General features: G+C 48.8%; 2 protein-coding genes across 4 annotated transcripts in view; both read right to left on the bottom strand.

Annotated features, from left to right (window-relative positions):
- Positions 1 to 3,255, bottom strand: part of AFAP1L1 (actin filament associated protein 1 like 1) — a 65,837-nt gene extending 62,582 nt beyond the window's left edge. For 2 of the 3 annotated variants that reach the window (XM_008255226.5, XM_017341176.4), the window contains exon 1: positions 2,937 to 3,255. In XM_008255226.5, the coding sequence (XP_008253448.3) occupies positions 2,937 to 2,952 (16 nt within the window). In that variant the 5' untranslated portion in view covers positions 2,953 to 3,255. The remainder of the gene's footprint in view (positions 1 to 2,936) is intronic. The other variant, XM_089336064.1, reaches the window with a different exon arrangement.
- A 12,552-nt stretch (positions 3,256 to 15,807) lies between these two features.
- Positions 15,808 to 19,725, bottom strand: part of ABLIM3 (actin binding LIM protein family member 3) — a 123,027-nt gene continuing 119,109 nt past the window's right edge. The window contains exon 24 of the mRNA XM_070076295.2: positions 15,808 to 18,021. Coding sequence (XP_069932396.1) covers positions 17,908 to 18,021 — 114 coding nt within the window. The 3' untranslated portion in view covers positions 15,808 to 17,907. The remainder of the gene's footprint in view (positions 18,022 to 19,725) is intronic.

Here is a 19,725-nt window from a genome sequence, read left to right as displayed (position 1 = left end):
GTCACAAGGGGAAACACACATTGGCTTCTGTCACCTAGGCTAGCATGCTAGGTAGGTGAAGTGTGCAAACTAACACTTGATAACATTTTGGGCAAATATGGACTTATGATAGATTTATTGGGACATAGCCCCCTCATAAGTTGAACAGTATTTGTACACCTGCTGAGCCTGTTTGCTTCTGAGGTGGGGACTGTAGTGACAACAGTACCTGGATGTAGCCCCCACCCCAAGAGAAGAGAAGCCATATAATATGCTCAGCATGTTGCCAGGCACAATATCAGAGCCTGATGACTTCAGTTCTCATTGTTGTTTCCAATGAAGAAAGGTTTTCTCTCCAGGACACAAGTCATGACAATTCCACACATCGACCTCCCATCCCCTGCTCCTCACTTAGCAGGTATGAGGTTGAAATGAGACCTGTGTTGCTTATACTTGCTTATACTTTTCCTGACAACTGAAGAGTGATATCTACCTGGGAAACGACATGTCAAGAAAGGCTTGATGAAATGATTTTTGAAGTCTCAGATGTTATCTTTTTTTTTTTTTTTTTTTTTTTTTTTTTTTTTTTTTTTTGACAGGCAGAGTGGACAGTGAGAGAGAGAGAGAGAGAGAGAGAGACAGAGAGAAAGGTCTTCCTTTACCGTTAGCTCACCCTCCAATGGCCGCCGCAGCTGGCGCACTGCGGCAGGCGCACTGCGCTGATCCGAAGCCAGGAGCCAGGTGCTTCTGGTCTCCCATGGGGTGCAGGGCCCAAGCACTTGGGCCATCCTCCACTGCCCTCCCAGGCTACAGCAGAGAGCTGGACTGGAAGAGGAGCAGCCGGGACAGAATCTGGCACCCCAACTGGGACTAGAACCCAGTGTGCCAGTGCCACAGGCGGAGGATTAGCCTAGTGAGCCGCGGCGCTGGCTCAGATGTTATCTTAAGAACAGGTATAGATCTTGCACTCTATAATATAGTCACATTTGCTTTCATTCATGAGATGTCTGCATTATTATGGTAGAAAACTGAGGATCTAGACAGGTAACTTGGTCCTGTTCAAGATAGCCTGAAATGTTCAGGAAACCAGAGCCAAAGTAAGACAAGGATGGGAATTCCAACCACTCCTTTGCAAACCACAAAGCACCACTCAGATGTAAAGATCCAGAAGTATTTGATTTTTAAAAAGTCACATCATTGCGAATTCACCCACTGCTAGCAAGCTCTTACTGTGTGCCAGGCACTGTGTCAGCAGAGCCATCACTTCTGGGCAGGGGCAGAGGCCACTAAACAGGTTGTCAGATGACTCACTCTATGGAGTTGTGACAAGAGCTATGGAAGAGAAGGAAAGCAGGCTAGGAAAGTCTGTAGGAGGGCAGAACTCTGGAAGGTTCTGAGTACCAAGAGGTTTCCCTGGAGGTCTGGTTCCCTGGGGGAGTGCTATGCAGACAAGCTTCTGAAGAGGCATTGGTCCCCAGGCATTTAAAGCAAAGTGAGTTACTGTCACTCTGTTCATTTTCCACAAGTCTGGTAGGCCTAGGGAGGTGCGTTCCTACAGGGAGGGGTCTGACAATGGTCGGGGGACCATGCTCTTTGCCTTAGATAGAGGAAGTGAGAGGTGGGCACAGGAGCTGTGTCTCTTCTCTGTTTTCCCTTATTTGTGAGTGTGCTCACTTTTTGCACACTTGCTCAGAAGTCAGCAAGCAGGTGAGAACTGCTTTATAAACCACAGCCTGTTCCCAAAGAGCCAAACGGAAGGCCCTCCACTTCCTGCTGCCCTTCCAGGGCCCCACAGGAGGGGGTATATACTGCATTTTGTGTTAGGGAGGGGTGGCTGGGGAGGCTGAACCGGAAGCTGGGGTACCCCGTGGCCCTCTGAGCTTCTGCCGGGGGTTTTGGGGAAATGACCCCCCACCTGCTCCTGTACTCATCCTGGCCCCAGTGCCTTCTACTCCCTATCATCCTCCTGGTCACTCCCCTCTCCACCCCAGGAACCTCAACACAAACAGGCAGATGGAAGAGGCTGCAAAGTTGTTTGGGGAGGGTGAGGAATTTTCCAACATTCACAGCAGCTTATTGTTGACACTGCACTTGCCAGTTCACCAAGTGCCTTCACACCTGTGATCTCTTCACACCTGCAGGCTCTTTGGATACTGGAGGGTGAGGAATCCGGCATTTCCATTCTTAGCCTTGGATACTGCTCCATGCCCCCATGCCCGTGCAGGCCACATCTTTACACACACACACACACACACACACACACACACACACACTGCGGCTGTCTCCTGCAGCTCTCTGTGCTTCTATCAAACCCAGTTGCCCTAAGTCTCACTATTTGTTTGAAAATTCTGCCAAATATGCTCATCCATGAAAAACAGAGCAGCAAGAGGCCTGGGAGACATCTAGTTCAACTGTGGCACTAGTCCAGAAAGAAGGGACTGGGTCAGGGCCACAAGGCCTGTCGCGAACAGAGCCAGACCCCAGACACACAGGGGCACGCACTCACAGGTCAGACTGCTCGAGAGCCCTTCCTTCCCCAAACCCTTGGGCTTCCCCAGCGCGCACAGTGGCTGCACTAGGAAAGGGGTCTGGGGACCGCAACCTGCAAACTTCATTTCATTCTTCCCCAGCGGCATGGGTGGGAGGAGCACACCGCCTCCAGAATTCTGGGGGATCTTTCATGAAGTTACGAATCCCTGTGTAGGAAAGCTTCAGTTTCACACACAGGAGCGACTCAGCCCCAGGACAAGGAGGGACAGACAGGCTCCGGGTTGGGCAGGCAGCAGGAGGCACCTGTAAACCCGGCACCATGCCCCTCCGCCCGCTTATCTTCTCCCTCCCCTCCGGGCACCTCTTTCCCTCTTCTCCGGCCTTGGGTCGCCCTCCCCCACGGGTCGCCCTCCCCCACCCTGTGCCGCAACAAGTGCGAGCGCCGAGCACCATGTAGCTCCTCTTACCCCGGCTTCGGTCCATGGCGTCGCCCCGGCGTCGACCCGGCCCCCCGGGGCACGCAGAGCAGGGCACAGTGGCTCCGGAGCGGCTGGTGGAGGCGGGAGCGCTTCGCTCTCAGGCCGGCTGTGGTCCCCTCCCCCAGACAGGATGCTCGCAGAGCGCCCCCGCCCCGCCCGCGCCCGCCCCTCGGCTTTGCTCCCGGAATAGACCCGAGCACGCCTCGCCCCTGGGCCGCCGGCCGGTGTCCCGTGTCCCGCACACGCCCGCGCCACGCCCTGCCCTCCGCGGGGATGGAGCACCCGCTGTCTGCCCCCGTGTGGAGTCAGCTTTGCCTGCGCTCCTGTTGCTCGTGCGGAGTTTACGACCTCACCTCCTAGGCCGTCGCCCCTCGGATGGCCAAGGCTGTTAGACCGCCTTTCTCTCCTGCCCGGTTCCCGGTGGCTGCTACGCCTTTCTTTGGGTTACCCTCCCAACTCGGCAGATCTTTTCTGAGCCCTTTCTAGGGGCAGTCCGTGGGCCCGGAGCTACACTGGGGCTGTATCAATGAGGGTGTCAAAGAGTAGAGAAATAATAATAATAACAGATCTTCAAAAAGAAGAGCTTTTCTAGAAATTGGAGAAATAGGTGGGCAATAGCCCATTTTCAGCCTTTGAAGTTCTGCTTGCAACTGAAATGTGAAGAAATGTCAACACGGAGTGAGACATTGTGGAAATGAACACATTGAACACGTTTAGGACGCAAAGCAGAGTGTACTATAACTGTGCTCTTACCAAGATACTTACAGGATATATAGAAAATAGTGTGGCCCAGGAATAGATTTGAAATTTAAAATGTGAGAAATGTCTGCTTCTTCATTCTATCGTTGTGATCACTGTGGAAACAGGCACAACTCATTTATAGACAACATCCTGTGTCTGAATTTAAGACCCTTCACAGGTGCCGGCACTGTGTTGAGCTCTGGGTTTAGCTGCTGCTTGTGGACTCCAGCATCCCACACTGGAGTTCAGACCCGGCTCCCTGCCAATGTGCCTGGGAAAACAGCAGCAGATGGCACAAGTACATAGGCCAATGCCATCCATGTTGGAGATGCTGATGGAGTTCTGGGCTCCTGGCTTCTGCCTGGACCAGACCTGGCTGTTGCAGCCGTTTGGGGAGTGAACCAGCAGATGAAAGATCTCAGTCTCCTCCCATGCCCTCAGGCTCCCCATCTGTCACTCTGCCTTTCAAATGATAAAATAAATCTTTAAGAAAAAAGATCCCATATGGGCACCAGTTCTAGTCCTGGTTGCTACTCTTCAGATCCAGAGCTCTGCACTGGGCCCCTGCACCTGGATGGGAGACCCAAAATAGGCTCCTGGCTCCTGGCTTCGGATCAGCGCAGCTCTGGCTGTTTCAGCCAATTGGGGAGTGAACCATTGGATTGAAGACACCCCCCCCCCCCGCCTCTCCTCTCTCTGTGTAACTCTGATTTTCAAATAAATAAATAAAAAAATTTTTTTTAAAAAAAGGAACACTGGTGTTGAGAGCACCTTGTGCAAAGACACTAAGGTAAGAGAGGGCCTGGAGTTGAGCATCCTATATACTCCTGACCTGGGAACATTTTCTCTGTTGCTTTTTTGGGCAAATTGAAAGGAACCTTGTCTTTGCAAAACAGTGTCAGTAGTTTGTTTACTATATGTGTTGGTACTGGGAGGGAAAAAGCTTAGCGAAAAAACAATGGATTTGAGTCTAAAAACAAAGCTCTTACTGCACAGTAAGTGTAAAACCTCCATTCTGCCAGCCTTGTTTGTTCATTTGTGTTTCAGGAGACTACTTCTTCTTCTTCTTCTTCTTCTTCTTCTTCTTCTTCTTCTTCTTCTTCTTCTTTTTTTTTTTTAATTTTTGACAGGCAGAGTGGACAGTGAGAGAGAGAGACAGAGAGAAAGGTCTTCCTTTGCCGTTGGTTCACCCTCCAATGGCCGCCGCGGCCGGCGCACTGCAGCCGGCACACTGCGCTGATCCGAAGCCAGGAGCCAGGTGTTTCTCCTGGTCTCCCATGCGGGTGCAGGGCCGAAGGCTTACAGATGGCACAGGGCTGTTGGGAGGGCAAATGAAATGATGATGCAAGCCCACTTTAGAAACCCTAAGGAGCTCTACAAATGTGAGCCTTTATTATTTTCCAAGTTCCTCTCTGTTCCTGCCCACTTTTCCAATTTGAAAAGGTCAGTTTAAGTTGTATAGCGGCCGACTAACAATTTACAAGTGGGCCAAGTCCCAAAAGGTTGTACTATGAAACACTTTTGAAATCAGGTTGAGAACTGTGGTTAGGTTCCCAGGCTAGCCCCCCAAGTCTCTGAGAAACAAAATATTTCACTTAAAGCAATCTTTAAAGCACAGTAGGAAGCATTACTGTAGCACACACAGATGGAGGCTTTTGCAGAGATTTCTTTTTAGAGAACTTTCAGACACCTTCCAGGGTGTTGGAGGTATATTCAGAGAATTGGAACAGAAAAGTCACAAGTGCTAAGGAGAATTACATGTGTCTGTGGAGTAATTTATGGAGCGGAGCTAACAGAGCTGTGGTCCGGGTAAGATATAAAGGTGGGAGGACACCGTCCCTGTGCAGTTCCAGGGTCTAGTGGTTCTGGTGTAGATAATTACCCAGGCTGTCCACTAGCACTAGGTGGCAGTGTTGATTAGGTTGACTGCAGTTTGGTTGCTGTCAGGATAACCCATGAGGGAGCTATTTGTGGGGTTTTGGACAAGGATTAACCATATACATTTTTTTTTTTCTGTACTTTTCCTTTATTGAGGTCAATGGTCACTATTAAAAACTAACCACCCCTGCTGTCCATCAGCCCATCAAGGCTACATTGATTGCACTCTGTGCAAGTTCCTATTGCATGAATGCATGTTAGATGGAAATGATCCCTGTCCTCAAGGAATGTCCATGCTGGGAGAGGAGAGGGACATGTACAAAATAATTATAGCACACATTATCAGAGGAGAGAGCACATGCGCTCAGAGGCCATCAAGACAAAGCAAGTTTCTCACTATTGACAGTAATGGATGACAGACATTTGGATGATGTAGCAAGTGAGTTGCCCAGGATTTGAACATGCAATGAGGAGATAACATTACAGGCAAAGAAAACAGCAAGAGCACAGACCTGGAGGTAGGAAACAGTGGGCTGTGCCTGCAGAGCAGTGGGCTGGCTAGGCTGTAGGCTGTTAGGTGGTGAGCTTCAGATGGGGGTGGGGCAGGAGATTGTGGATGTCTGGGTTTTTCCTCTGCTTTCCGTTTCCTGGTTTGAGTGCCATGCAAGACTACAGTTTTTGGGATCTGCGGTGTATCTTCTGTTTCCTTCTTGCTCACCATCAAGTTTTCCAGGTTTGCCTGGTGCTCATCTGAGGAATTCCATGTGGAGACCTCCTGTTCTGTGAAAAGATACCATATTCAGTCCCAGTGAACAATAGCAGGAAGAAAACTTTCAGCTCCCCTCCTACTCCGGGTCTTATGAAAACAAATGATCTTCCCCAGTCTCACTCTTAGCTTATCAGGTGCAGTTGGGAACTCTGGGAAAGAAAATGCTGGCGGCTGAGGGCTCTTTGTCCCAGGGAGAGAAGCACCCTTGGCCCTCTTTACCTATCACCTTGTGTCCAGGTCTGCTTGTACCATGGCCACAAGATTGACCATCACATGTGACCATGTCACCTCCCCCTTAGAAATATTTGATGGCTCCCCTTGGCCCTCAGTGGAGAGTCCGAGTTCTTTCTTAGAGTAGTTGAGGTGGCTTCTTCACAGAGCCTGGGAGACTCCTGTCTTGGTTCTGGGTTCCTGAATTGACTCCATTGCTGCATGAATCTCAGCTCTCTCAAGGAGTTGCCTGTATTTTAACAACTTACTTACTTCTCTCCTCATCCCTCCCTGGCCCTCGCTTTGCAAATGCCATGAGCATGGGCTCTGTGTCTTGCTTCCCACTATGTCCCCAGAGCCCAGCAGGCTCCCAGCACCTAGGGAGTGGTAAACAGTATTTGTGGAGTGAGTCAGTGAGTAAACGCTCAAGGACCTGGGAGGGTCTGCCATCGCTGGCTTCTGCTAGTGCCCGTGTGCTGGGGGTCCCATTTGTCTGTTGTCTGGGATTGTCTTATCTGCTGTCTGTTTGCCGAGGGAAGTGAGGCTGCAGTGCGTTGCTTTGTGAGAAACGCCTTTATGTTGTGGTGGACGTGCGGCTTCTCCTTGGCTCAGTCCCCTCTCCCATGCTCCATTGTGTAGGGTGAGCCCTAGAGCCCCTTGCTCGGGTGTCTGCCTGATGTCAACTGCTAGATGAAAACCTCTCTTGTTCCACTCAGCACAATGTCGCCATTATAGCCCCAACCAGAGGAATGGCACAAGTCTGCTGGTCCACCCTGGGCCAGGGAAAGCAGCAGATAGAGATCTGCAATGGCTGCTGCTGGGAGACAGAGCTTCATGGATGGATGTAAACTCCTCTTTCCCGAACAGGTTTCTGCTCTAGGGCGCAGGGCTTCTGCCTACACCCAGGAATGCCTCCCACTTTCAGCAGAGCCTTGCTGCCTGGCTGAGTCTGCAGGGAAATGAGCTTTTTATGCCTAATACTGCAAGAAGCCTGCCCCTTCCTTCAGGTCAGCCAGGGTTTGGATGTGGCTTGTCCTCTACTAAAAGTCTTGTTGAAATTTGGTCTCTAGTGTGGCAGTGTTGAGATGTGGTGGGGTCTTCATTAAGAGGGATTAACGCCTTACTCATGGGTATGGGTGTGAATTCTTGCTCTTGAAGGGTCCATTAGTTACCGCAGAGCATGTTGTTATCCAAGTGAGTTTGGCTCCCTTTCTTCACCTTCCTCTCTTGGCCAATGTGGCCACGTCTGCACTTGCCTGCATGCCCTTCTGCCTTCCACAATGTGTTGATGTAGCATGAGGTCTTCACCAGGTGCAGGTGCCTGCCATGAACTTCCAACATCCAGAGCTGTGAGCTAAATAAACTTATTTTGTGTACATTTCCCAGTCTCAGGGATTCTGTTACAGAAAAAAATAAGATTAAGACAGGATCCTTCCCCAGGAAAAGAGCATCCAGACTCCTTAGGTGAGGCTCACATGCTGGAGCACCATCAGGGCAGGCAGAGGAGGTGCAGTGCATGAAGCAGGCTGTGGGGAGGGTGGGGCTGTGGCAAAGCAGACCCTCATGCTCTAGTTCAGCTCAGCCTTGCAGTGGCTGCATCTTCAGAGTTTTCAGGAGAATCCAGAAATCCCTAAGTTGCAGCTAACAACAGGTTGAAGAGGTATAAAGTGAACCTTCAGCTAGAAGAACTACAGAGCTGAAAGCGGCCTGAGCGATTAGCCAGTCTGGTCCCTTCTGTGTCAGACAGGGAAGCTGAGGCCAAAAGAGGGAGAGAAATCTCCCATGAAGTCCAAGGTATTTGATTGTTTTTGTAGCTATTGTGAATGGGATTGATCTTAGAAGTTCTTCCTCAGCCATGGCATTGTCTGTGTATACAAAGGCTGTTGATTTTTGTGCATTGATTTTATACCCTGCTACTTTGCCAAAATCTTCTATGAGTTCCAATAGTCTCTTAGTAGAGTTCTTTGGGTCCCCTAAATAAAGAATCATGTCATCTGCAAAGAGGGATAGTTTGAGTTCTTCCTTCCCAATTTGTATCCCTTTAATTTCTTTTTCTTGCCCTGATTCCGTACAACCAAGGGCAGATCTTCAACCTGTCTCAGCCTCAAATTCCTTATTCCAAAACTAGGGCTACTAACACCTCTCTGACACAGGGTACCATGTATGTAGAGAGCTTGGTGCCATGCCTGGCACCTGGTGAGCTCCTCCAAATGCCAGCTGTACTGTGTTTAGGGAGCTAGTTGTGTGTGGTCAAGTGTATGGACTTTGAGACATCCTTGAGTTCAAGGTCAGGCTCTGCCATATAGAGCTGTGAAACCTTAGGTGAATGTCTTACGAAGTGCTTAACGTCCTCAGTTGTAAAATGAGAATGCAAGTGGTACCCAGAGGATTAAACAAGATATGTGCTTGGTGCAGTGCCTGACCTGTTGGCAGAAGGGTGGGTTCTGCAATCAGTGTGGGTTTTCCATGAAGTCATCAGATGCTTATGGAAATACTCAGGGGTGCTGAAATCATGGCTACATTCCCAGTCTGCCCCCTGCAGGGAGTTTTACACAAATCAAACCATGGAAATGCCACCTTCCTGCTAGGTTCCTCTTCCCTGGGGTGGAAAGAAACACCCTGTGTTCCTGAAGCTTGGTTTAAGCTTCTGGCTCCCCAGATCCTCAAGTGTGTTAGACAGTGTATTTTGTATGTAGGTTTAAGAAACTGAACAGGGCTGCTGTTTTCTTAGGACAGATTGGCTGGGCTGTGGACAAGAGCACATGTGTTGGGGCTGGTACTGTGGCTCGGCATGTTAAAGCTCCAACCTCAAGTGCTGGCATCCCATATGGCCACCAGTTCGAGTTCTGGCTGTTCTACTTCTGACCCAGCTCTCTGCTAATGTGCCTAGGAAAGCAGCAGAGGATGGCCCAAGTCCTTGGGCCTCTACACCCATGCGGGAGACCTGAAAGAAGCTCCTGGCTCCTGGCTTCAGATAGGCCCAGCTCTGGCTGTTGTGGCCATTTGGGGAGTGAACCAGCGGATAGAAGACTTCTCTCTTTGTCTCTACCTCTCTCTCTAACTCCGTCTTTCAAATAAATAAAATAAATCTTAAAAAAAAAAAGCACATGTGTTACAAAGGCAGATGCACACTTTTGTATGACACTGGGCCCTTTATCCATGAAAACCAAAAGGCTCTGGGATAGGCCCTTCAAGCACTTTGCAATGCTTGGACTGAAGCTAGCCTTTGCCCCTTCCTACATGCTTGCTCAGTTTCCTTAGTGGTTCTCATGTCCCACCATGTGCTCCTGTGAGGACAGATGCCTGCACTAATTCAGTGTGGTTACTTTCCCTCACACAGATGGCAGAGGAAGGCATATGAGACTCCACTGTTAGCATTAATTCACCCCGGGAGTTAGTGCATTTGTCACTGCTCCTTTGGTGGCAAGTGACAGAATTGCAGCTCAAACCAGCTTAAAAGAGAGTGATTTGCTCAGAGGGTGAAGCTGGCTTTGAGGCAAGCTCGGATGCAGGAATGCAGACAAGTCTTTCTCTCCCTCTCCTGGTTTTCTTTGTGTCATATTTGTCTTTGTGTGCTCTCTCCCCATGAGTAGCAAAGAGGGCCACCAAGGTCCGGTGCCCTTGGAGCACCAGATGGCAGGTGAGAAGGGTTCACATGTCTCCCTGCAGTTCCACAAATGGCCCAGAGAGGGCACCCACAGTCTGCGTAAACCACAGGATCTCAGCATGCCATAGAGGCACAGCCTTCAAAGGCAGAGCAGGACTGCTGCTGTTGCTACACTTGACCTACATCATTCAGCCGTTACAAACCATTACAGACATGCTGCTCCTCCTGTGTTGTGAGCCTAATTCCTCCTGGTGATGAGTTTTCCAGGGCTGCCATCACAGCATACCTCGGAATAGGTGGCTTAAACAGTAGTGAGGCTACAGCACAGGGCTGGTTTCCTGGAGGCCTCTCTCTATGGCTGTGGGTAGCTGCCCAAGTGCTGCCTCTTCACATGGTTGGCCTTCTGGGCATGTGTGCCACAGCATCTTTGTGTCCAAATTTCTCTTTTGAAACAATATGTTTTTTATCTACTTGAAAGGCAGAGTGACAGGGACAAACAGAGGCAGAGAGATCTTCCACCTGCTGGTTCACTCCCCAAAGGGCCTCAATGCTCAGGACTGGGTCAGAGTGAATCCAGGAATCTGGAAATCCATCCTGGTCTCCATGTGGGTGGCAGGGACCCAAGCACTTGGGAAATCTTCTGCTGCCTTCTTGAGTGCATTAGCAGGCAGCTGGATAGAAAGTGGGGCAGGTGGAGCAGCTGGAACTCTCACTGGCACTCTGATATGGAACACCAATACTTTAGGCCGGGGCTTCACCTGCTATACCACAATGCCAAATCTACTCGTCTTATAAGAACACCAGTCACAATGGGCTGCGGCCCACTCTAACAGCTCATTTTAACTCAGTCACCCCTTTACAAGTCTCTTCTCAAAATACAAGTGCTGAGGGGTAGGACTTAGATGTAAGAAGTTGGGGAGCAGCACGATTCAGCTGAGAAGTGCACTGGGAAGCGAGACCTACGAGAGGACATCCAAAAGTTCACAAGAAATACACACCAAAAAATACTGCATCGATTTCAGAATTCTTGTACCAAAGTAGATTTATCTTTTCAATTAAAATTTTCCAAGATCTTTTTGAAGTCTCCTCATATGATGCCCCTGCTGCAGCTTATGGCAGTACCCACAGGGAAAGGCTGCACAGCCCAGAAGAACAGGGAAATAAGGGACCATGTCCAGTGAAAACCTCAGTGAGCTCAAGGGACAGCGTGTCCACCTGATGCCATAGGAGTCTTTGTTGTTGGACGTGGGCTGCAGTTGATTGCTTGAGCCTCCCGTGTTTTCTTCTCCCTGCAGCATTTTTTTAAAAGATTTATTTATTTATTTGAAAGGCAGAGTTACAGAGAGGCAGAGAGAGAGAGAGACTGAGAGAGAAAGAGAAATCTTACATCTGCTGGTTCACTCACCAGATGGCCACAATGGCAAGAGCTGTGCCTATCCAAAGCCAGGAGCCAGGAGCCTCCTCCAGGTCTCGCATGCAGGTGCAGGGGCCCAAGGACTTGGGTCATCTTCTACTGCTTTCCCAGGCCATAGCAGAGAGCTGGATCAGAAGTGGAGCAGCCAGGACTTGAACCAGAGTCCATATGGGATGCCGGCACTGCAGGCGGCAGCTTTACCCACTTTGCCACAGCGCCGGCCCCTCCCTGCAGCATTGTTTCTCTTGGGCTCCCTGAAGACCAATACCACCAGGACATTGTGAGACTATAAATTGCCTTCTCTCTTCCTACTACCACCACATAGAACAATGTTTCCTAACGTGTGGAATTCAAACTACTGGTGAAATTGTGAGATAAACCTGGATGTTACACAGACCAACATCTTTGGAGAGTTATGAATTTATTTGAATTTGTATTAAAAACACAGTACCCATCCTACTATAACCTGACTGATATTGAGGTAGAGCCATCAGGGGAGGGCATTGTGACACAGTGGGTTAAACTTGCTTACAACGCCCGCATCCCATCACAGAGTACCTGAGATCAAGTCCTGGCTACAGTGCTGGTCCAGCTTCTTGCTCACGCACATCCTGGGACGCAGTTGATGATAACTCAAGTACTTGGGTCCCGGCTGCCCAAGTGGGAGACCTGAATAGAGTTCCTGGCTACGGGCTTCAGCTTGGCCCAGCCCCAGCTGTTACAGGCATTTGGGGAGTTGAACTAGTAGATGAACAATGTCTCTCTCTCTCTCTCTGTCACTATATCAAATAAATTAAAAATAATCATTTAAAAGTAAAATAGAAACATCAGGTCAGTTAAAAGAAAAAAACATTATGTAAGTATCATTCAGTAGATCATTTGACAATTGTGAAGGTGGTTGCTAGAGTGACTGAAATTTGGGAAACACTGGGGTAGGTCTCCATGAGAAGGAAGCATGTCTGGTTCTGGGCAGAGAGGTCGTGTGATTTTTTTAAAACTGGATTTATCAGCACATTTGGCCCTATGTGGCCCTGAGGAATAGCCATGGGTGGCAGCTGCTGACCTTTGGTGTCTCTTGTCTGCGACCTTGTGCCAGTCACACAGGACCAGGCCAGAGAAAGAGGCAAGAGGGCTCCTAGTGGCAAGCAGGGGCTGGCGCTCATCCTCACAGCCTCTGGATTTTGTTTATTTGGAGTCTTACTCCAGGGCTTCTGACCAGCTTGGCAGCAGCTGTGTGTGTAAGCAGGTGTTTATTCCTACACGGTCAGGAGTTTGAGCCATTCAAAGGGTGATGCCGAACGATACACTTAAAACTTCATTCCATGGGTGCCATTAACAGAGTTGGCATAATTCTCTGAGGTTAATTGCTATTCGTTTCAGCACTGCTTTTCCCCCTTGAATTTTGCTAACAGTGCTGAGTAGCAGCCTATCTACTCCGCATTGGACTCTGTTTAGCAGTCAGCTGCAGCTGCTCGCACCTTCCGTAGCCTGCCCCTGTGTTTTTGCACTGGGCACCTGGCCCCTGGTGCTGAACTGCTCCAGGGTTCTGTTAGCCTGTTTCTGGCTGCAAAGTGTGGCCATCGCTTAGCTTTGAATGCCAACCTTCTGTAATTTCTGGGCCCCCAAAAGTTGTGTTTTGTATTATTCATGCAATGTTGCCTTCCAGTGTCCACAGGATTTACGTCTTTGGGGAAAATACTCCCTTCTAGAATTGCAGAAGGTTGGTCACACAGCTTTCCTTGTGTCTGTCCATGTTAAAACACAAATGCTGACCTAGCAGGTCTGAGTGCAGCCTGAAATTTTCTGCATTTCTCACCTCTTCTGGGTGATACTGATGTTTCCGGCTGGGGACTAGGGACAACACTTTGAGTGACAAGGTTTACAGCAATTCTCCTTACATCCACGTTAATACCCGCAGCACAAAACAGATCATCTCTGGAAAGCCTGGCTGGATGAGGGGTGTCCTGGTAGACTCTGCATGTTCTGCTTCTGCCTGCCTGCCCAGCTTTTTCATCTCCCACTTCCCTCCATCCTCACTAGCACTTTGAGTTCCTCACGTAAGCCAATTGCATGCTCTCGCCAGTGCCTTTGCATATTCCCTGTCCCCAGAGTCCTCCCAGTCCCACTTTCTGAAGGGATTTCCTCTCCGCTCCCTTCTCATGGCACCCTACTGGTTTTCTCTGTGGCAGTTAACTTCCTGTGCCACCTCTTTTCCTGTTTACTTGCAATTTGTTTCTCCTTCAGTCCAGGGTATCTGAGGAGAGCTTCCCACACCACTGTATCCTTAGGGTGGCGCCCGGCAGCAGGTGTTGAGTAAGTAAGTATTTGCTAGCTGCATGTGGGTACAGACAGGGTCCCAGGCACATTCTCGAGTACCCTTCTGCACATTTGAGTCACCTGCCTGGAGTGGCTGCAATGGGGATGACAGAATCAGTTCCTGCTGTGGGCATAGAATGAGAAGTCAGGAAAGGAGCTATTTTAAAGGCACACCTTGGGGCTGGCACTGCGGCGCAGTAGGTTAATCCTCCATCTGCAGTGTCGGCATCTCATACAGGTGCTGGCTCTAGTCCTGGCTGCTCTTCTTCCAATCCAGCTCTCTGCTATGGCCTGGAAAAGCAGTGGAAGTTGGCCCAAGCACTTGGGCCCTTGTACCCGCATTGGCGACCCAGAAGAAGCTCCTGGCTCCTGGCTTTGGATCAGCACAGCTCCGGCCATTGCAGCCATCTGGGGAGTGAACCAGCGGATGGAAGACCACTTTGGCTCTCCTTTTCACTGTCCGTAACTCTGCCTCTCAAATAAATAAATAAATAAATCTTTTAGAAAAATGAATGCATAACTCATCTTTGGAGTTGTTAAAAAGTGAAAGGAGCGTGCATCTTAGAAGAAATACAGTAAGCCTAGCATTTATTAAAAGGAGTTCATGTGAAATTAGTTTATGGATTACATAAAGGTACTGTAAGACCTCTCATGAGTTTTGGCATTGTGCATCGTGAGTCTACAAAGGAAGGGGCACAATCCTGTCTTTAGTGGCACAGTGGCTGTGGCAGAAGCATTGTGGTTCATTTACTGGGAGGTTATTCCTTTTCTGCCTGGCTGTTGTCTTCCTTGTTGTCAGGGACCCTCCCTCCTACTTTTGAGTATGAAGTTGTCAAATACTCAGTTTCCCAGCCTTCACTGCAGGAAGGGCATGAACACGGTGCCTAGATCTGGGTAGCGAATCTGAGCAGCGGCATATCTGATCACAGTAGATATGCAAAGGGAAATTCTTCCCTCTTTTGTGATATCATTGGGTGAGGACATGATACCTGGAGCCACAGCAGCATCTTATAAGCATGAGGCGACACACTGGTTGAGGACAAAAGCCAAAATGCCGAGGATGGTGGAGTAAATAGAGGCAGAGAACCTGGAATCTCAGCTGCGTCACTGAGCTGCTGGATTTGCTACCTTGCACGGTGCCCTTCTGGTTGTGCACAGTGACACGTGTTCTCATTGTTAAAGCCATCTTCACTCACAGCTGAAAGGGCTGTGCCTGGAAAAAGGGTCATTTGGTTTTTCTCCAGTCACACAGGCTAGAATTGACCCCAGTTCTACCCGTGGTAATCATGTGTTTGTTTGTTTGTTTTTTTTTTTTTGGACAGGCAGAGTTAAACAGTGAGAGACAGAAAGATCTTCTTTTTCTACAGCCGGTGCACCGCGCTGATTCGAAGGCAGGAGCCAGGTGCTTCTCCTGGTCTCCCATGGGGTGCAGGCACCCAAGCACTTGGGTCATCCTCCACTGCACTCCCAGGCCACAGCAGAGAGCTGGACTGGAAGAGGAGCAACTGGGACAGAATCCGGCGTCCCAACCGGGACTAGAACCCCGGGTGCCGGCACTAGGCAGAGGATTAGCCTAGTGAGCCGTGGCGCCGGCCCCCAGTTTACCTGTGGTAATCACGTGTTTGTTTCAAAGCTGTTTCCTTTATGAGCTGGAGATGTTATTAATAATGGCCACCTCTTGTGCCACTCATTACAGAGGCTTAGAGGAGATGATAGATGTGGCGTCCTCAGCCTGGAATTTGGCACATTGTTGGTACTTGATAATGAGGAGTTATTCTTCCTAATATTTTTGATGACAGAACCTCACCTCATTTGTTGTTGGAAGATCCTCTGCCATCCCGAGGAACCCCACATTCCATAGTCATCAATAACACTGATCTCCTCAGACTCTTTTTACAGAAGAGAAGCAGGCCAAATCAGTAGCTGTTCTTTAGGTTCTTTTATTTTGAACAATGTGCATGGTTCAGGCTCTCACTTCCACTCACACTAGGAACCACAGAAGGACAGAGGTTTGGGTTGAAATGGTGTGCTTTTATGGGAAACAAAAATATTCAACAACAATAACAAAAGCTCTTCCATCTCACCAAGTTCTCAACCAGTGATAATGAGGCAGTTTCAATGATTGTGTCTGACTGGGGACATTTCTAAAGGGTCAGGGAAGTTATTGACGTTGGCCAAAGAGAGAAGTTATGGGGGGTGACTTTTAAATGTGAGTATACTAGACTTCCCTTCTGGTCCCTCACCCTATCACCCTTTCAACATACAGTCTCCTCCCAGTGTACACAGATACTTCCTGAACTTTGCTCAATACAGTCTCTTCCCAAAAGCTTTTCTTGGTCAGCATGAACTGCATATGCCTTTTCAGTGTCACACACACACACACTTTCTCACGCCTTCTCCTGTCACTTTCTTCCTTACACCCATCATGTCTGGGTAACTGCTTTAAGATACCCATGATGAGTAGACTGTCTCTAAGCCCAGGGCCTGTGGTGTCTCATCCCAGTGTCCCCCCTCTCCCATTCAGTGCCCCATATTCAGCAAGTGTGCAGCAGCAGTAGGTGCTCAGTGGGGGTTTGTTGAAGTCAGTTCTACATTGGCCACTTCACATCACCAGAGTCTTCAGAGTCGTAACTGTCATTTCCACTTCTTCATCCTTCCTCCAAGACCTCAAAATGGTCTGACTCAAGACATCTCCATGCAGGAACAGCCCCCACTGAACATTACCAACTCAGGGCTGGAGAAGGGAGGAGAGAAGTTTAAGTTTCCACCGTGTTCCAGAAGGCAAGGAGGCAGAAAAGGCAGCCACGGGGAAAGTGGGGATGACCATGAGCAGTGTTGGCCACTGCTTCACTTGGGAATCCTATAAGCAACTGTTTTTCTGAAGTTTCTTTGTGTGATACAGCCAACTTCTTAGCAGGAGCAGGGATGGGTGGGGTCTGGGATGGTTTTTCTGCTAGGCTAAGGACTAGTGGCACCAACTAGGACCTTTCTCTTGGATGTGGCCCACTCTCCCTCCAGACCATGGTGAGAGTTGCTTGTCTAGTTTTTGGGTAGGAGCTAAGGTGGGAACATAGCCCTGTGGTTGTTGAGTTGTCAGGCACATAGATTGTAATAAGGCTGAAGAATACAGGCTGCTTGCTGTACTGGGCCTCTCCTTGAAAGGGTCAGGGTGGGGAGTTGCAGGGAGCAGTGAAGAAGAGGAGGTCCCAATGGGTTCTGCAGCTCAGATTTCAACAGGTGCCAGGCTCCATCTCCCACACCCAGCTTCCTCTCCTTTCCTCTGGTCCTCTAAGTCCGGGCCAGGCAAAGGGGCCAGTTGGAAGTGGTGGAGGGAAGGGAAGTGCCTTTTTTTTTCCTACCATGGATTCTGGATTTGGACAAGGGAGAGGTTAGGGTCAAGGGGCAGAAGGAGGAGGGTTGAAGAGCTGAGGAGAGATCAGGGCCCTATTCAGTTCTGTTTACTGGAAGAGCCAGTGGATTTGAGGCTCATACATCCAAGTGCATCATCCCCCAGAGAGCTCCTAAGTGGGGATTTTGAGAAAATTCTTCTTGGGATCTCCAAAGCGCTCCGTGGTTCAGGAGGTCATTGTGTATCCTCCTGTGGGAGGGCCCCTCTGGGGCCAATAAGATGTGAAAATCCCATGGTCAGTATCAGTGCTGGAGCCTTGGACTAAGGGCCAAGAAGCAGAGAGAAGAGAGGTGTCTCTAGGCACCTTTTCTAGGAATGAGAGTTGGACTTTAGGGGACTCAAGTTAGGAAGGACAGATGTTTTGATATAAAAAGGATCCCCCGTCAAAGGACAGAGTCCCCTCAAATCCCTTCCCAGGTCCCACAGCACTTAGAAAAGAGGGAGTAAGGAGCATAAAAATATCTTGATGGTGCAGGCTTGCCCGACAGTACAGAAAAGTGAATCTCTGGCAGGCAACATGCCCCATTATACAAGAGAGGGTTACACCAAGCTTCTGTGTTGAGATTTTACAGCTATCTTTGTAGAAATGCATATATATAGTTATAGAGCCTCCGCTTAGAACAGCCGAGCTTGCTTCTTGAGCTCATTCCTCTTCCACAGGGCCAGCCGGTCGAACTCAGAGATGGTCATACCGAAGACTTGGTAGAACTCTTCCTGGGACAGGTGGCGCTGTAGGGAGGAGAGGGTGTGGACAGGGAGAGAACAGCATGAGGAGGTCAGGTGCAGTCTGGGAGGTGGCCTTGACCCTGGCAGGTGTGTGTGGTACACAGGTGTTGAATGGATGAATGTGGAAATCAATGTCGCCCTGGCTGATCTGGCTGGGGAGGTCGCTGCTGCCCATGACTCAGTACCCCTCAGCACCCTTCCTGCACCCTGCTTGACCTTTCTGTGTCCCTGCCCCATGCATTTTAGTTTGGAAGTGTACAGGGATTAATGCCATACCACTCCTCTTTTGCAGGATTTTAGGGTGTGGTTCTTCTTATTGATATCTTTACAAATGATTTGGAAGTTTGCTGTTCATCAGGCCAGTCAATGCAGAAAAGTAATCTTACTGCTCATAGTTTTCAACCACTGAAATGTCCTTTTATCTCTTTTTTATATGAAAACAAAGACACCACAAGAGCAAACATTGATCTGTGTTCCATGGCAAATCCCACCCCTCCCCTTTCTGCCCTCTATCCCTTCTCAGCAACCATAAAAATGTGACAGATCATCAAAAGCTTTTAGAGTTAGAAATATGCAGCACTTGGGGTGGACATTGTGGTGCAGTGGATTAAATCACTGCTTGGGATGTCCACATTCCATATTGGAGGGCCAGTCCCAGTCCTGGAACCTTCATCTCTGAACCAGTCCCCTATCCATGCATCCTGGAAAGCAGTGGATGATGACCCTGCTACCCATGTGGGAGACCCAGATGGAGTTCTGGGCTCCTGGCTTTGGCCTGGCACAGCCCTGGCTCTTGTGGGTATTTGGGAAGTGAGACAGTGGCTGAATACATTCTTTCTTTCTCTCTCTCTTTCTCTCTCTCTTTCTCTCTCTCTCTCTCTCTCTCTCTCTCTCTCTCCCTCTCCTCCTCCCCCTCCCTCCCCCCTCCCTCTTCTCCTTTTCCCTCTCCCTCTTCCTCTCTCTTTCTGTCACTCTTGCCTTTCAAGTAGAAGAAAATAAATAAGCATTTTATTTAAATCTTAAAAAAAATACAGCACTTAAAATGTGACAAAATGTTAACAATTTGTGCATTTAGCAGGTAGGTAGATGTTCATTTTACTGTTCTTTCAACTTTTCTGCAGGTTGAAATTATTCTAAATGAAACTTAAAATTAAGTTTGAAATGGTAAATGTAAGGCATTTATCCTGCCTGCAAGCTGACTGGATTCATTGAGCTGACCTGTTGGTAGCAATTATGTTAACTGACTGAGTACTGAAAACCATTCACTGAGAATTCTGTACACTGCCACATAATAATGAGCTAGTTCTCTGGCCTAGTGTCACCATGAACTAATATTTTAGGCACATTTCCAGAATTTTAAGCTCATGTAACTTTTGGTGAAAGTCTGATCGATATCCTTGGCTGCTGATGACTTCGAGTTGACTTTCCCATACCTGACCATATTTAATAACACCAGTAATTCTTTACATTGCATTTTTGTTATTCTCAATAGTTTAAAACTCATGTTTACTTTCATTTCTCTCATTTAGTCCACTGAACACTCTGAATACTGGCAACTATTTTTATCCAGTTGAAAGATGCAAAAACCGAAAGTCAGAAAATGAAAATTCTTGCTTGTCCAAGAGGGAGGGAGAGGAGGAAGCTGAGCTGAAGCCACAGCCTAGGCCTTTAGATTCTATATGCATTTTACTCTCACTGCCCTCCTGG

This window comes from Oryctolagus cuniculus, chromosome 6 (genome assembly GCF_051225735.1).
Source record: "Oryctolagus cuniculus isolate XC-2025 breed Fujian yellow rabbit chromosome 6, ASM5122573v1, whole genome shotgun sequence".
NCBI lineage: Eukaryota > Metazoa > Chordata > Mammalia > Lagomorpha > Leporidae > Oryctolagus > Oryctolagus cuniculus.
Note: the sequence above shows the minus strand (reverse complement) of the source record. Positions and strands in the feature narration are given on the sequence as shown.